This window comes from Physeter macrocephalus, chromosome 12 (genome assembly GCF_002837175.3).
Source record: "Physeter macrocephalus isolate SW-GA chromosome 12, ASM283717v5, whole genome shotgun sequence".
NCBI classification, from domain to species: Eukaryota; Metazoa; Chordata; class Mammalia; order Artiodactyla; family Physeteridae; genus Physeter; species Physeter macrocephalus.
In genome coordinates this window covers 89,634,626-89,652,232 of record NC_041225.1, presented here as the reverse complement: position 1 = coordinate 89,652,232, position 17,607 = coordinate 89,634,626, and the positions used below count along the sequence as shown (strand labels likewise).

Below are 17,607 nucleotides of genomic sequence, written 5' to 3'. Positions count from 1 at the left end.
TTCTGCCTCAGTTATTCTGCTATTGATCCCATCTAGAGTATTTTTAATTTCATTTATTGTGTTTTTCATCATTGCTTCCTTCCTCTTTAATTCTTCTAGGTCCTTGTTAAATGTTTCCTGCATTTTCTCTATTCTATTTCCAAGATTTTGGATCATCTTTACTATCATTATTCTGAATTCTTTTTTCAGGTAGACTGCCTATTTCCTCTTCATTTGTTAGGTCTGGTGGGTTTTTACCTTGCTTCTTCATCTGCTGTGTGTTTTTCTGTCTTTTCATTTTGCTTATCTTACTGTGTTTGGGATCTCCTTTTTGCAGGCTGCAAGTTCATAGTTCCCGTTGTTTTTGGTGTCCACCCCAGTGGCTAAGGTTGGTTCAGTGGGTTGAGTAGGTTTCCTGGTTGAGGGGACTAGTGCCTGTATTCTGGTGGATCAGGCTGGATCTTTTCTTTCTGTTGGGCAGGTCCACGTCTGGTGGTGTGTTTTGGGGTGTCTGTAGCCTTATTATGATTTTGGGCAGCCTCTCTGCTAGTGGATGGGGCTGTGTTCCTGTCTTGCTAGTTGTTTGCCATAGGGTGTCCAGCACTGTAGCTTGCTGGTCATTGAGTGAAGCTGGGTCTTGGTGTTGAGATGGAGATCGCTGGAGATTTTCACTCTTTGATATTATGTGGAGCTGGGAGGTCTCTTGTGGACTAGTGTCCTGATGTTGCTTCTCCCACCTCAGAAGCGCAGCCCTGACACCTGGCTGGAGTACCAACAGCCTTTAATACACACAGCTTTCACACCGCCCTAGTCTCGGAGCTCCCACCCCTGCTCCTCAGGCCGGGTTCCCCTGTATATTAATTTTGTATCCTGTAACTTTATTGAATTTGTTTCTTAGTTCTAATAGGTTCTAATGGTTCTTTAGGATATTCAATGTATAGTATCCTGTCATCTGCAAACTGTGACAGTTTGACTTCTTTTCTAATTTGGATATCTTTTATTTCTTTTTCTTGTCTGATTGCTTTGACTAGAACTCCCAATACTACATTGAATAAAAGGGGTGTGAGTGGGCAACCATTTCTTGTTCCTGATCTTAGAGGAAATGCTTTCACCTTTTCATCATTGAGTTTGATGTTAGCTATGGGTTTGTCACATATGGCCTTTATATGTTGAAGTATGTTACCTCTATACCCACTTTGTTGAGAGTTTTTATCATTAAAAGATACTGAATTTTGTCAAAAGTTTTTTCTGCATCTATGAAAATGATCATATGATTTTTATTGTTCAATTTGTTAGTGTGATGTAACACATTGACTAATTTGCTGATGTTGAAACATCCTTGCATCCCAGGCATAAATTCCATTCAATCATGGTGTATGATCCTTTTAATGTATTGTTGAATTCTGTTTGCTAATATTTTGTTGAGGATTTTGCATCCATGTTCATCAGTTATATTGGTCTGTAATGTACTTATTGCCATTTTGTTAATTGTTTTCTCGTTTTTATAGTTCTTTTTTCTTAGCTTTTTTGCTCTCTTCCTTTGTGGTTTAATGTCTGCCTTAACGTTATGTTTGGATTCCTTTCTCTTTTTTCATGTGTATCTATTAGAGATTTTTTTGGTTTGTGATTACCATGAGGTTTATATATAGCAAAGTATATATATATACACATGTGATTTTTTTTTTGGCTGCATTGGGTCTTTGTTGCTACATGCAGACTTTCTCTAGTTGCAGGTTGTGGGGGCTACTCTTCGTTGCAGTGGGAGGGCTTCTCACTGCGGTGGCTTCTCTTGTTGTGGAGCACAGGCTCTAGGTGCACAGGCTTCAGTAGTTGTGGCATGCGAACTCAGTAGTTGTGGCTCACGGGCTCTAGAGTGCAGGCTCAGTAGTTGTGGTGCATGGGCTCTGTGGCATGTGGGATCTTCCCAGACAAGGGCTCGAACCTGTGTCCCCCACATTGGCAGGCAGATTCTTAACCACTGCACCAAAGGGAAGTCCCACATGTGATTGATTTTAAGTTGGTGACCACTTAACTCTGTACACATTCTAACCACCCTTCCTTTTTATTTGGCCCCCTCCACATTTAATATTTTTGACAACATATTTTACATCTTTTTGTTTTGTGTATCCCTTAACTACTTATTGTGGATATAGATGATTTTACTACTTTTGTCTTTAATCTTCATAGTAGCTTTATAAGTGGTTGATCTACTATCTTTATTGTATGTTTGCTTTAACCAATGAGATTTTTCCTCCATAATTTTCATATTTCTGGTTGTGGTCTTTTCTTTTCCCCTTAGAGAAGTCCCTTTAACATTTCTCATTAATCCAGTTTAGTGGTGCTGAATTCTTTTAGCTGTTGCTTGTCTTAAAATTTTTATCTCTCCTTCAAATCTGAATGATAGCCTTGCCAGATAGAGTATTCTTGGTTGCATGTTTTATCCTTTCATCACTTTGAATATATGGTGACACTCTCTTCTGGCCTCCAAAATTTCTACTGAAAAGTCAGCTGACAGTCTTATGGGAGTTCCCATGTATGTAACTATTTGTTTCCTCTTGCTGCTCTTAATATTCTCTCTTTATCATTAATATATGCCATATTAATATAATGTGTATTGGTGTGGACTGCTTTGGGTTCATCTCGTTTGGGACTTTTGTGCTTCTTGGATATGGATGTCTGTTTCCTTTCCCAGATTAGGGAACTATTCAGCTATTATTCTTTCAAATAAATTCTTTGATGCTTTCTCTCTCTCTTATCCTCTTGGACCCCTATGATGCAAATATTTGTACACTTTGGTTGTCCCAGAGGTCTCTTAGACTACACTCATTTTTTGTTAATTATTTTCTTTTTTAATTTTTTGTTCAGCTTGGATGTCTTCCAGTTTGCTGATCCACTCCTCTGTATCACCTAGTCCACTGTTGATTCCTTCTAGTGAATTTTTTATTTCAGTTATTGTATCCTTCAGCTCTGTTTGGTTCTTCTTTATATTTTCTAATTTTATTTACATTCTCATTGTGTTTATCCATTCTTCTCTCAAGTTCATTGAGCATATTTATTATCATTACTTTGAAATCTTTTTCAAGTAGATTGCTTATCTCCACCTCATTTAGTTCTTTTTCTGAGGTTTTGTATTGTGCCTTTGTTGAGAACATATTCCTCTGTCTCCTCAAATTGTGTGTATTAATTTCTCTGTGCTTATTTTTATGCATTAGGTAAGTTGGTTACATGTTCTGATCTTGGAGAAGTGGCCTTGTGTTGGAGCTGTCCTGTGGGGCCCAGCAGCACACTCTCCTCTGATCAACAGAGCTATATGCTCTAGGGGTGCCCCCTATGTGTGCTGTGTGGGCCCTTCTGTTGTGGTGGGACTGACTACTGTGGGCATGCTGGTAGGTGAGGCTGGCCCCCAGCCCAGTTCACTGCCGACCCTGCCTTGTGACTGCTGGCCCACTGGTGCACAGGGCCAGGTCCTGGGGCAGCTGGCTGTGGGTCTATGAGGGCCCTGGGGTGGTACCAGCCCACTGTTGGGTGGGTAACCTCCCAGAGCTAATAGGCTAGAAGAAGAACTCCAAAATGGCATTTGCCAAAACCAGTGTCCTCATGGTAGAATGAGCTCCCCAAAATGGCTGCCACTGGTGTTTTTGTCCCCAGGGATGGTCCCAATTTCCTCCTTCTTCTCTTGGAGGTTCTTCAAGGTCAGCAAGTGGGTCTGGCTCAGGATCCTCTCAAATCAGTGCCTCTGTGCTGGGACTCAGAGCATGTGAGATTTTTTGTGCACTCTTTAAGAGCAGAATCTCTGTTTCCTACAGCTCTCTAGCCCTCCTGTGTGCAAGCCCTGCTGGCCTTCAAAGCAAGAGATTCTGAGGGTTTGTCTTCCCAGTGCAGGACCCCCTAGCTGGGGAACCTGATGTGGGGATCAGACCTCTTGCTCCTTGGGGAGGACCTCTGCAATTGTGATCATCCTTCCATTTGTGGGTGACCTCCCCAGGGGTATGGGTCTTGACTATGATGCATCTCTGCCCCTCCTATCCATCTCATTGTGATTCCTTATTTATATCTTTAGTTCAAGAAAATCTTTTCTGCTAGTCTTCAGGTAGTTCTCATTGATAGTTGCTCTGTAACTAGTTGGTGTGCCCATGGGAGGAGGTGAGCTCAGTGTCTTCCTACTCCACTATCTTGGTCACACCTCTCTTAAGTCATTTTTTCTCTGAAGGTTTCTTGGAAATAAAAAGGAATGGGTTATATCACCCAGTATTCATAAAGCCATTTTATTAATATCCCCTTTAAACATCTGACACTCCCTTGCTGCAGCTGTCCAAATCCCACCCCTTCTCTTTCCCTTCCCCTGAGTCTTCAAACCTAGAAGCCTGCTCTGGCTCATGGCCCCTTTCCCTCTGCTGCTTCCTCCCCATTCCTGGGTCTTTTCCTCCTGAACACCCATTCCCCTTTGCTCATTAATCTGGTCTCCCTTGTCTCCTCCAGTCATTGCCCAGAAGCATGGTATAACACAGTAGTTCTCAAACATGGGTGCACATCAGAATAATCAGAAGGGCTTGTCAAAGTCTGAATTCTGGGTCCCACACTCAAAGTTTCTGATTTAGTTAGCCTGGAATGGGGTCCATGAATTTGCATTTCTGACAAGTACTCAAGTTATGGTTATGTTGCTGGTCCTGAGTCCACCCTTGAGAATCACTGACATAACCAAAGTCCTTTGGTACCACATATAGATGGTCCTTTCTCCACCTTGAAAGGTGTTATTATAATTACTTTACACTTCATATCACACTGTGCACAGTCAGGGGGCAGGATAAGAGAGAAAATAACCATGAAAAAGGGAGGATGTGCTGGTGATCTCACCTGTCTCACCCTCTTGCCAGGTGGTTAAGATGATGATTGTTGTTGTATGCACCTTTGCCATCTGCTGGCTGCCCTTCCACATCTTCTTCCTCCTGCCTTACATCAACCCTGATCTCTACCTGGAGAAGTTTATTCAGCAGGTTTACCTGGCCATCATGTGGCTGGCCATGAGCTCTACAATGTACAACCCCATCATCTACTGCTGCCTCAATGACAGGTAAGAACCCCATCCCCCATACTCTCTCCAGGACAAGAAACTAATCATCACACTGTTCAATCCATGTGATGATTAGTTCTCTGTAGTCTTTACAAGGCACTCCCTCTTGTCTCACAGCTGGCTTTCCTCATTTAGGTTGGCTACTTGGGGACTACAAAGACAAATGGTCTTCTTGTCACCATGCAGGAATATGAGCCCTGAGGAGACTTTTTTTCTTTTCCAAGATGAACCAGAAATCCATATTTTTATGTGAAATCTTCTGACTTTCAAACACTCGTTACTAAGTCAGTAGTAGAGGGTGGGGTGCAGGGGCAGATAAAAAAAAAACCTCTGTGATTAATACATATAAAGCAGGTTGCAAGCTGGATCAAGTTCATAAATTGCTCAATCTTCTCTATGGATTCCATGCACAGAGGGTTGTCCATGCAGACAGAGAGAAAGAGAATGAGAGAGAGAGTCAGAGAGTGAATGAGTCAGAGAGTGATAGTGAGAGAGAGACTGAGAGAAAACAAGAGAGAAGGAGAGAGATTGATGCCACTAGAATAATTATCCAACACATGGCATCTTTTCCCTTCTCTGGTCTCTCATTTTCTTCTTCCCATCCCATCACAAAATCTGGGCAGCTTTGTCCAGTTTCTTCCAGCACTTCCAGCAGGACAGGGTAAGCAAAAAGAAGTCAGAGCCTCAAAGGCCTGATTCTGCCTTTACTTGGCCACAGGGGCCAGGAGAGCCTTCCCTGAAGTGGAAGCCAACCTCAGACAAGTAAGAGAAGGGAGAGCCATCTAGAATGGTGTTCAGCAATAGGGAATTCACCACTGTGTGCAGAGTCCCCAAGAGGCAGCTGGTATGCCATGGTGGCAGCTCACTCATCTGGAGCACCACCTCAGCCTCTGTGAAAAAGGAGGCAGGAGAAGGAGGGGGAGGGAAAAAAGGCTTGTCACATTTATAGCCAACAGTTATCAGCCTATAACATGCCTTCCCTGAATGAGACGCTCAGGTGTTATGAATTTGGGGACAGATATTCCCTGGGACTTGTCCAAATGGACTTGTTTGTCTAACTCATGGATTTATCTTCCTTCTAGGAGACTCACAACATACCTAAATATTTCTAGGTTTAATCTCTCAAAAGCTGATTCTGAAGGGACATGATTGGCAGAAAGTCAGTGGGCTACTTGAAGGAAAGGACTGAGTCTTGACACAGTATTGTGCATATAGTAAACACTTGGTGAATGTTTTTACTGATGTTGAACTGACCCAAAATCAGCTGACCCTGAACCAGTGGAGTCAGCATATCTCAACAGCCACCCTAAGTACAGACATGCATTTCACATGAACTTGGGTTCTAGTCCTGGATTTGACCTTGATCATTGACCTTTGAATCTTTTTGCCCTTAGCATCTTCAGCTGTCAATTAATTTAAAAAAATAATAATACAGTGTCTCATTTGGGTATGTCCATGTGTTAAAGAGCTACCACAATGGTGGGAACACCCTCTGAAAGCAGGCCATACTCAAGGATTACCTCTCCTTCCACTCTCTCTTCAGGTTCCGTCTGGGCTTCAAGCATGCCTTTCGGTGCTGCCCTTTCATCAGTGCTGGTGACTATGAGGGGCTCGAAATGAAATCCACTAGGTACCTCCAGACGCAGGGCAGTGTGTATAAAGTCAGCCGCCTGGAGACCACTGTCTCCACAGTGGTGGGGTCCCATGAGGAAGACCTGGAGGAAGGCCCCAAGGCCATGCCCTCATCCCTGGACAAGACCTCCAATGACTCCTCTCGCAGCGACTCTAAGACCATGATGGAGAACTTCAGCTTCTACTCCAACATGCTCTCCTAGACTATGGGGCCTTCAGTAGGCACAGTCACCTTTGTCTTTGTCTTGCTTCATTTCATGCATGGATAAATCCTCAATATAGAGACCATAAGAAACACTCTTGCGGCTTGTGAAAGGGTCAGAATAGTTTAGGAAAAACATTCCATTCTGGAGTCAAAAACCTGCATCCTTCTATGTCTTTTCCACCCACATGCTGTGTGACCCAAAACAAATCATCAAACTTCTCTGAGCCTGTACAATGGGAAGGTTAGACTCGATTTTCTCTACAATCCATTCCAAGATTCTAGAATTAACTTTAATTGCATGTTGGCACTCATTTCAGGGTAATTCCTGCAATACAGCAACAGATCCAACTGATCTGTTTGTCTAGACCTGCTGTCTTATTTCAATAAAGGTGTTCTCAGTCTTGCTTAGATTATTTTCCTTTAGCTGGTGGCTCATACTGCATCAGCCTCTGCTTGATAAGGTGAACAAAAGGAGGAACCACATAAAATCTGAATGAAAGATGTAACACTCTCTTCTAAGGACCCATGAAAAGAAGGCATACTTCTGCCCCTTTTTGGCATCTCAATATCTCAGTGCATTATGGGATTGAGAGCCTCAAGTTTATCTGCATTATGTCCCCAGTGACTGTCCTGAGCAATCAAAGCAGATAGAATATGTCCACTGACACTAGCTAATGTCTGTTATGAACCAAGACTCAGGAGAACTGTGCAATACTTAATCTATCTGATCCTCTTTCCTTATTTGTAAAACTATGAGCTAAACTACATCATCTAGGTGTCCTTCTGAATTTTAACATTCATTGGTTCAATGATTGTATGAGTCTTTTTTTTTTTTGTTCAATGAAAAATTTGTAGTCTCAGGAAGAATAGAAGCAGTAAGTCCAGCGAATTAACACCTAGCTGCTAGAGATGTAGCAACTGCTAAGACCATGTATCAGTATCCACATATGACAGTCTCTGATTTATCCTAAAACTGTGAGCACTTTCCTCCTCCTGAAGGTTTTGGCCTTTGACAGAGCAGAGGATTTCGTGTCAAATCCTACATCTTTCTATCAGGCTTTAACAGGCTAAGTCTCCCAGCTGGAGAATGCCACCAGGGAAGAAAAACATGTCGGCTCCCTGCTCTGGCCTTTTGGGTATCTTAGGGCAGGGGCACTCACCTAGATTTTTACCTTTATACTAGCATAAGGCATGAGTTCAGATGCCCAGTGACTGAGGAGGCTGCACCCTGCAACAACACTTGTGGAAAGAGGCCACCTTTCATCTTCCCTTTAGACTCTCTGAATCTCCTCTTCCTGCCACCAGCTTTGCTGGCCTCCTGTCTAAAAGAGGTGGGATGATCAATCAACCCTACAGAAGAGTCAGTTGACAGAGAGTCATGAACTTAAAGCTTCATGTCCTGACACAGTTTGGGGGTTACAGCAGGTGAGTGTGCAGTATCTTTCTGTCTCCCAGATCTGTGCTTTGTCCAGATGTGGCTGAAAGCAGAAACCTCATGTAACTACCATAAATGCCTTCTTCGTGGTTTGAAGAATGCATGCATATATTCTGCACCCATCATGTTGAGGGAGAACCGTGCTGCACATAGGGTTTACAGCCTTTACCAGCTGTGCTGGCCCTAACCCTACCAGGGCATTGACAGGCCAGGAAGAAGCTATATAGCAACAGTATAAGCCAGAAAGACCTGACAGACAGTCATATCCTCCAAAGCAGCATGAGAAGGATTAAATAAACTAAGAAAACCAGCTCAGTGCAAATATATGAATGGAACACATAATTTAGGGGCAAAAAAAGTCAGTGCCCAAAGCATTAGTCTTATTTCTGATAAAGAATCATGCCATGTATGGATTATTCACTTCAGAGGGATGTAAATAACTTGCATGATTATGAGAAGTGCCTAAGAAGAAAGTGTTAATGAGTAGGGGACATCCCCTCTATGGAAGAGGTTAGAGTTGAATTCAACAAGGATTATTGAGCACTTGCTCTGGACTTGGCCCTGAGCTGGGGACACACAGCTCCTTCTGTTCTTGAGGAGCCTACTGACAGGCCATTGTTAACTCATCAGTCTTAGTGGGTCTAAGGCTGCCCAGAAGGCATGGAGGAAGTTGAGAAGAAGATATTCCACAGGATTCTAAAGACCCACACTCAACATGGGTAATCGGGCCAAAGACCTTAAGATAGCCTTTTGCAATGAGAGCTCTCTGGGATAATTCCAAAGAGAGCACCAGCCAATCCAGGGGAACTGAAGGGATGTGTTTGGACAGCATCATCACTGCACATAATAGGAGTGGACAGTTTCAAATATGGCAGAACATTTCCTCTGAGAGAGCCCAGCAAGCCTTCTTCTGACCCACTCTTCAACACCCATTTAACTTTTAAAATTGTTGTCTCCTCCCATGTGTGAGAAACACCATGATCTGCACTGTGCATTGGTCTCATTCTTATAGAAATCTGTCATCCTGTGTTTATCTCCTAAGTGTTTTTCCTTGATATTCTGTTCAGTAGTAATAGAATATAAGGCATCATGGGGCTGTCACTGTTATGTTACTTCCAAAATGTGGGATCCAGTTGCTGCCAATGAGCTACTTGTATTGTGCTGATTCCTCCTCATTCTTTCACAGAGAGAAGCTGATGTATATAATGGACTCACAGTAGTACCATAGCAACTGAGGGTTGGGGAGGGACCCTATATGGCAGGAACTAAAGGATAGGGGTTCTTGTCCTCCTCACCTCTCACTGGAGTGCTAAGGCATACTGGAATGTCCCTTCTCTTGAAAGAACTGAGTGGAATCCTTGGAAAAGGGGATTGGGAGCTAATCTTATTGACCTGGTTTCAGGAAGAATCATGTAAGTGGAGAGGGGTAGTTCTTGAAGTTTCTATGTTTTCCAACCTGAGATCATGGAAAGAATCTCCATACAGAAATAAAGTATGTTTTTAACTGTCTCATGCCTCTGTCTCATCTCCAAGGAAACTAAGCACCCTACAAGATGCTGAATGGGGTGGTACTATGAATCTTAATAAATTGCATAGACCAAAGAATGGAACCCAACACCCAGAAAACTCCTAACTCTGTGAAAAAATGGGTTGGCAAGATGAGGGAACTGTTTCCAGGTGGGGATCTGGGAAGGTAATATGGGATTGTATGAAGTGACCAACAGTGTCACCTATGAGTAGAGCTGTGTCAGTTCAGATCCTCCTAGAAGCAGACACTAAGACAGAGTCAGAAGTGCAAGAGATTTATTGAGGGAACTCTTGGGAAAGTCAAGCGGTGAGGAAGGTAAGCAGGGGAGGCCTTGAGACCACTATGCAGATCTGACACCTGTGAAAAAAGGGGGAGGGGAAGATTGGGCAGGAAGAACTTCCATATGAGGAGCAGCCCAGAGAAAGTCTCAGCTGGCCTACCAGTGTGCAAAGGGTGCCCAGAGAAAAGCCCCAGCGGGCAGAAATGGCCAGGCCTGGTACCCTCAACATGCTGGGTCACTGACTGGGAGATCTCTGGGGAGAGGGTGGTCTGCTCTTGAACACTATGGTGGTCCCTGAAATCACAGCAGCTGGAGGCAGGCAGCTGATGGCACGCCCACTGCCGGGCCTCTCCTGAAGGGAGATCTGTACCATCACTTCCACAGCTGCCACCAGAGCTTTGGTCCAGCCCCCTCTGTTTGAAAACACATATCAGGAAACCCTTGGCAGTATTAGAAACTTCAATGGTTAATCTCTGTAAGCCCGGACAACCTGAATGGAAGCCCAGAAAGTAGGGGCCACCCTGTACCACCTCACCCCTCAGTCATGCATCCTCAAAAGAGTGATGAGCAGCTGTCAGCAAACTTGCGATGACAAAGATTGTAAAGCCTTTACAAGAGGGAGTTTGGTGGGGTTTTTTTTAACATCTTTATTAGAGTATAATTGCTTTACAATCGTGTGTTAGTTTCTGCTTTATAACAAAGTGAATCAGCTATACATATACATATATCCCCATATCTCCCTCCCATCCTCCCTAACCCACCCCTCTAGGTGGTCACAAAGCACTGAGCTGATCTACCTGTGCTATGCGGCTGCTTCCCACTAGCTATCTATTTTACAATTTGGTAGTGTATATATGTCCTTGTCACTCTCACTTCGTCCCAGCTTACCCTTCCCCCTCCCCGTGTCCTCAAGTCCATTCTCCATGTCTGCATTAAAAGAGGGAGTTTTGAGGAGAATCTAGATAGCTTCGCAACACGATGAGTATCAGAAACAAATAATAAAGATGTTTCTGTTTAAACTAAGGCATCTTACATTGAGGTGCCTGGATAAACTTCAAGAAATCCACAACTTCCCTTCAAGGTCTCCACAAATCATATGTAAAACACTGTGTGTGTGTGTGTTTGTGTGTGTGTGTGTGTGTGTGTGTGTGTGTGTGTGTGTGTGTGTAATAAAGGGTGCAAAACCTGAACCTTCTCAGAAGAAATCATTCATCCTCCACTCTCTAGAGGAGAGAAAATAAATTGTTTATGGGAGAGGAGTGAGGAGTCCTGAGGCCTTCATAGCACACTGAGAGGTAGGTGAGCCCTGGGAGAATCAGAGTGGCTGCCATGAAACTTGAAACAACTTTGGAACAAAATCATAATTCACATCAGGCGCCCAGATGTGTTAAAGCTGTAGAACATCCTTAAAGATGTTTGTGGCAGTAAAAACACCTAAATTCATGATTAAGGAGTGTGCTCACTCTTCCATGGAAAGATGAATATTTGTTAGCTGAAGAAAGACTAACCTTAGTAACAGGTCAACAAATAATATCAGCTGTGGAGTACTGACATTCTTGTGGAAATGCAAGCACGTTTTCATTTAGTCCTGTGTAGGCACATGTGACTTCATACGCGCTGAACGTGCTTACCTTTAGGAGCCAGTCTGGTTTTGGTAATTCTCCCTGCATAGCTGCCTCAGATTCTTTTCATGAGTAAATGGATTTCCTCAGCTCTGGAACTCAAGAGGGCGTTTCAGTTAAGGCCTCAAACAGAGGCAGGCGAGGTAGGGACACACCAAGAGCGTTCCTCTCCATCTTCAAAAGTGAAGGGAGCACTTGACTGCAGAAACTGCTTTCCTGAACTCCACAGACAGTGTTCTGAGACACCCTCATTTATCTTTACCAGTTAGGAAAACAGGGAGGAAGTGGAATGAGGCATGGAAGGGCACATCTCATGAACACCAAATTCAACATAAAATTCAACCTTTGGTTCTGGCTTCTTTCTCAAGCAGTGCAGCTAGCAAGGAGAAAAGGCTGCTAATTAGAAACAAGTGACAAAGTGTATCAGCAATGACATAAGCCCCACCGGGGGTGCTGCCCTTGCCTCGTCACTGTCTGCTGGCATGTTAGCAGCATCTATTTCACGAGCTTCAGAGATTTTCATACAGACAGATTCAAACCCAAGTCCTCTGCATTGTGTTCACATGTCCTTTGTCTTTTTCCTCTTCTTTTTATGTCCAGTATCCTTTTGTACTCCACTCTAGTCCAACATTATTTTCATCCCTAGAAACCCTCTCCTCCTAACATACTCCCTGCTGAAATCTCTAGGTTTTAATCCCACTACTCTGGATGCCTTCTTAGTACACATTTTAATAAAGAGCATATTTGGTGTAATAGTGAAAACCCACCATCCCTAACAAATTCTCTTTTCCTATCTCAAGTACCCTCTTGCCCACTTCATGTACCCACTCACCCACTCTTTTCTTTCACCCCCTAACCTCACCTCTCACTCACCCATTTTCTGAAATTAAGAGGACTTTCAGAGCAGGACTCCTGAATTAGTGCCAACACTCAAAAGAAGCAGCTGAAGAAAGAGATCCAGCCACTAGGCTGGGCTGGGAGAACAGCAGACTCCAGAGGGATGCCAGGTTCCAGTGTTGTCATCTCTTAATCATGCCAATACATAAATTTAAAGAAGAATGTTAGTGCATGAAGAAGCCAGGCAATGCATGCTCACTGCCCAGAAAGCTCATTCTGGATTTGGCTGTGCTCCTCTGCCCTTCTCTGACTCATTGACACATGTCCATTGACCTCTTGTTCCATAACCACCGCCTGGAGGAGTACCTGTTTTGGCAGAAGTGTCCTACGGGACAATAACTATTCCTGAAACATGGCAGCCACCTGGGCTTGTCCAGATAGTCAAAAAGATGCTGTTATGGATGATTATGAACATGATTCTGGGTTGACCTCAGAAATTTGGGGACAGCCCAAACACTATCTCAAAAAGAGAGGCAGCACTTTTCTGCTTATTTTATACCTATAAGGACTTGACAGCTGATAATTCAACTTCATCCACTGAAGATTTGCCATGATGTAGCAAACCTCCACTCTTTGGGGGGTTGGAAATATAAATTTCAATAGCACATGGTCTCTGCCCTCAAAAAACTTACAGTCCAGAGGGGTAGACAGAGGTTCACCACAGTCCAGTGGGAGGAATGTCAAAGTAGAGATGCTGGAAAGAACTCCTGATGTTTTACCACACCAAATGTTGTCGAAAGACAACAAAATCTTAAGCCCAATGTTTTCCTCAGTGGCAACGCACATACAATCACTCACAGAAAATGTTTTCCTGTCTCATTGACTGACTTCCACAAACTCCTAAGTTTTCTCATATCAGATGGACAACCTTATTTTTTTAGGCTCTGAAGTTCCAAATTCTTTAACCCTCTTTCAATTGTTGATTTTTCAATTGGGTTTATTGTGGAGTTTAAATCCTCCCAAATCAAAAGGCAGTCCCTCCGTAGTCTCAGTTGAATCTGACCACTACTACCTCTACCCTCACCTCTCTCCAGGTTCCACCTTTGGACCACAGGACTGCTTTTGGCTGCCCTCTGTAGGACTCTATAAAAAGGCACAGGTTACGGATTGAAATGAATGAAATATCCAACACTAAAGCCAAATGCCCTCTGCCAGCAGGTGGCGATGTCACTTTAATGTGTCCCAGGAGCCAATGCCATGAGCATGACTTTCTTGTGCCTGGGTGTTTGGGTTATAGATTCGAAGAAAGAAGACACACATTAGAATATGTGGACATGAAAATGGGGACTTCTCATACAATTGTACTCCTCACAATCACCTCTGTTCCCACCAGAGGAGCTCCCAATCTGATTATGGGAGCCAATCATGGGGCTCCACCATGGACTCCTCATGTCATTATCCTTCTCTCCTCTCTGATCTGAAGATCCAACATCCCTAACCATGGTGGGCATTCTGCCAACTCTGGAATACCCTTGTGTTGATCCTAATGTTCCAGTGGGAGTTGTCATAATGGGAGTGAACAACAGTGGAGAGCTATGACCACACGGATAAGCAGAGTAGGTGACATAGCATCTCAGCAGCCCACTCAGAGATACCATGCAACCCCTCTCTTTAAAAAAAAAACAAGCTTGGGGGAGGAGCTTCAAGATGGCGGAAGAGTAAGACGTGGAGATCACCTTCCTCCCCACAAATACATCAGAAATACATCTACATGGGGAAGAATTCCTACAGAACACCTAGTGAACACTGGCAGAAGACCTCAGACCTCCCCAAAAGCAAGAAACTCCCCACGTACCTGGGTAGGGCAAAAGAAAAAACAGAGACAAAGAATAAGGACGGGACCTGCACGAGTGGGAGGGAGCTGTGAAGGAGAAAAGGTTTCCATACACTAGGAAGCCCCTTTCCGGGCAGAGACTACAGATGGTGGAGGAGGGAAGTTTCAGAGCCACAGAGGAGAGTGCAGCAACAGGGGTGCAGAGGGCAAAGCAGAGAGATTCCCGCACAGAGGATCGATGCCAGCCAGCACTCACCAGCCTGGGAGGCTTGTCTGATCACACACCGGGACGGGTTGTGGCTGGGAGCTGAGGCTCGGGCTTCAGAGTTTGGATCCCAGGGAGAGGACTGGGGTTGGCGGCATGAACACAGCCTGAAGGGGCTAGTGCACCACGGCTAGCTGGGAGGGAGTCCAGGAAAAACTCTGGAGCTGCCAAAGAGGCAAGAGACTTTTTCTTGCCTCATCGTTTCCTGGTGCGCGAAGAGAGGGGATTAAGAGCACCGCTTAAAGGAGCTCCAGAGATGGTCGCGAGCCATGGCTATCAGCGCAGACCCCAGAGACAGGCATGAGACGCTAAGGTTGCTGCTGTAGCCACCAAGAAACCTGTGTGAAAGCACAGGTCACTATCCATACCTCCCCTGCTGGGAGCCTGTGCAGCCCGCCACTGACAGGGTTCCGTGATCCAGGGACAACTTCCCCGGGAGAACACATGGCATGCCTCAGGCTGGTGCAATGTCTCGCCTGCCTCTGCCACCACAGGCTGGACCTGCATTCCATACCACCCCGTCCCCCCGGCCTGAGTGAGCCAGAGCCCCCTAATCAGCCGCTCCTTTAACCCTGTCCTGTCTGAACAAAGAATAAACGTCCTCAGGCGACCTACATGCAGGGGTGGGGCCAAATCCAAAGCGGAAATCCAGGAGCTGTGCGAACAAAGAAGAGAAAGGGAAATTTCTCCCAGCAGCCTCAGGAGCAGCGGAATAAATCTCCACAATCAACTTGATGTACCCTGCATCTCTGGAATACCTGAATAGACAAAGAATCATCCCAACTTGAGGAGGTGGACTTTGGGAGCAACGATATATATATATTTTTTTCCCTTTTCTCTTTTTGTGACTGTGGAAGTGTATGTCTGTGTGTGATTTTGTCTGTATAGCTTTCCTTTTACCATTTGTCTTAGGGTTCTGCCTGTCCGTTTTTTGTTTTGTTTTGGGGGTTTTTTCGTATAGTTTTTAGCACTTGTTATCATTGGTGGATTTGTTTTTTGATTTGGTTGCTCTCTTCTTTCTTTCTTTTTTACTACTTAAAAAAATTTTTAATAATTATTTTTTATTTTAATAACTTTATTTTACTTTATTTTATCTTCTTCTTTCTTTCAGCTTTCTTTTTTTCTCCCTTCTATTCTGAGCCATGTCAATGACAGGCTCTTGGTGCTGCAGCCAGGCATGAGTGCTGTGCATCTGAGGTGGGAGAGCCAAGTTCAGGTCACTGGTCCACAAGAGACCTCCAAGCTCCACGTAATATCAAATGGTGAAAATCTCCCAGAGATCTCCATCTCAGGGCCAAGACCCAGATGAACTCAACGACCATCAGGCTATAGTGCTGGACACCCTATGCCAAACAAGTAGCAAGACAGGAACACAACACCATCCATTAGCAGAGAGGCTGCCTAAAATCATAATAAGGTCACAGACACCCCAAAACAAGCCACCAGATGTGGACCTGCCCACAAGAAAGACAAGATCCAGCCTCATCCACTAGAACACGGGCACTAGTCCCCTCAACCAGGAAGACTACACAACCCACTGAACCAACCTTAGCAACTGGAGACAGACACCAAAAACAACGGGAACTATGAACCTGCAGCCTGTGGAAAGGAGACACCAAACACAGTAAGTTAAGCAAAATGAGAAGACAGAGAAACACACAGCAGATGAATGAGCAAGATAAAAACCAGACCTAACAAATGAAGAGTTAATAGGCGGTCTACCTAAAAAAGAATTCAGAATAATGATAGTAAAGATGATCCACAATCTTGGAAATAGAATGGAGAAAATACAAGAAACATTTAACAAGGACCTAGAAGAACTAAAGAGCAAACAAACAGTGGTGAACAACACAATAAATGAAATTAAAAATTCTCTACAAAGCATCAATAGCAGAATAACTGAGGCAGAAGAATGAATAAGTGACCTGGAATAAAAAATACTGGAAATAACTACTGCAGAGCAGAATAAAGAAGGAAGAATGAAAAGAATTGAGGACAGTCTCAGAGACCTCTGGGACAACATTAAACGCATCAACATTCGAATGATAGGGGTCCCAGAAGAAGAAGAGAAAAAGAAATGGACTGAGAAAATATTTGAGGAGATTATAGTTGAAAAATTCCCTAATATGGGAATGGAAATAGTTAATCAAGTCCAGGAAGCACAGAGAGTCCCATACAGGATAAATCCTATGAGAAACATGCAAAAACACATATTAATCAAACTATGAAAAATTAAATACAAAGAAAAAATGTCAAAAGCACCAAGGGAAAACCAACAAATAACACACAATGGAATCCCCATAAGGTTAACGGCTGATCCTTCAGCAGAAACTCTGCAAGCCAGAAGGGAGTGGCAGGACATATTTAAAGTGATGAAGGAGAAAAAGCTACAACCAAGATTACTCTACCCAACAAGGATATCGTTCAGATTCGACAGAGAAATAAAAACCTTTACAGAGAAGCAAAAGCTAAGAGAATTCAGCACCACCAAACAAGCTTTACAACAATTGCTAAAGGAACTCCTCTAGGCAGCAAACCCAAGAGAAGGAAAAGACCTACAATAACAAACCCAAAACAATTAAGAAAATGGTAATAGGAACATATATATGGATAATTACCTTAAATGTAAAGGGATTAAATGCTCCAACCAAAGGACATAGACTGGCTGAATGGATACAAAAACAAGACCCATATATATGCTGGCTACAAGAGACCCACTTCAGACCCAGGAACACATACAGAATGAAAGTGAGGGGATGGAAAAAGATATTCCATGCAAATGGAAATCAAAAAAAGGTGGAGTAGCAATTCTCATATCAGACAACATAGACTTTAAAACAAAGACTATCACAAGAGACAAAGAAGGACACTACATATTGATCAAGGGACCAATCCAAGAAGATATAACAATTATAAATA

At 43.7% G+C, this 17,607-nt stretch overlaps 2 protein-coding genes across 6 annotated transcripts in view; one reads left to right on the top strand and one right to left on the bottom strand.

Moving 5' to 3' along the window:
* TACR1 (tachykinin receptor 1) overlaps nt 1-6,885 on the top strand; it is a 278,221-nt gene extending 271,336 nt beyond the window's left edge. The window contains exons 4-5 of the mRNA XM_024133581.1: nt 4,854-5,050; nt 6,594-6,885. Of these exons, the coding sequence (XP_023989349.1) occupies nt 4,854-5,050; nt 6,594-6,885 (489 nt within the window). The remainder of the gene's footprint in view (nt 1-4,853; nt 5,051-6,593) is intronic.
* The window catches only part of POLE4 (DNA polymerase epsilon 4, accessory subunit), a 266,067-nt gene that overhangs the window by 166,803 nt on the left and 81,657 nt on the right, over nt 1-17,607 (bottom strand). The window contains exon 6 of one of the 5 annotated variants that reach the window (XR_008618928.1): nt 12,719-12,777. The exons of the other annotated variants lie outside the window; for them this stretch is intronic. The gene's annotated coding sequence lies outside the window, so the exon portion shown is untranslated. Of the gene's footprint in view, nt 1-12,718; nt 12,778-17,607 lie in introns of those variants that run through there. 5 annotated transcript variants of the gene reach the window in all.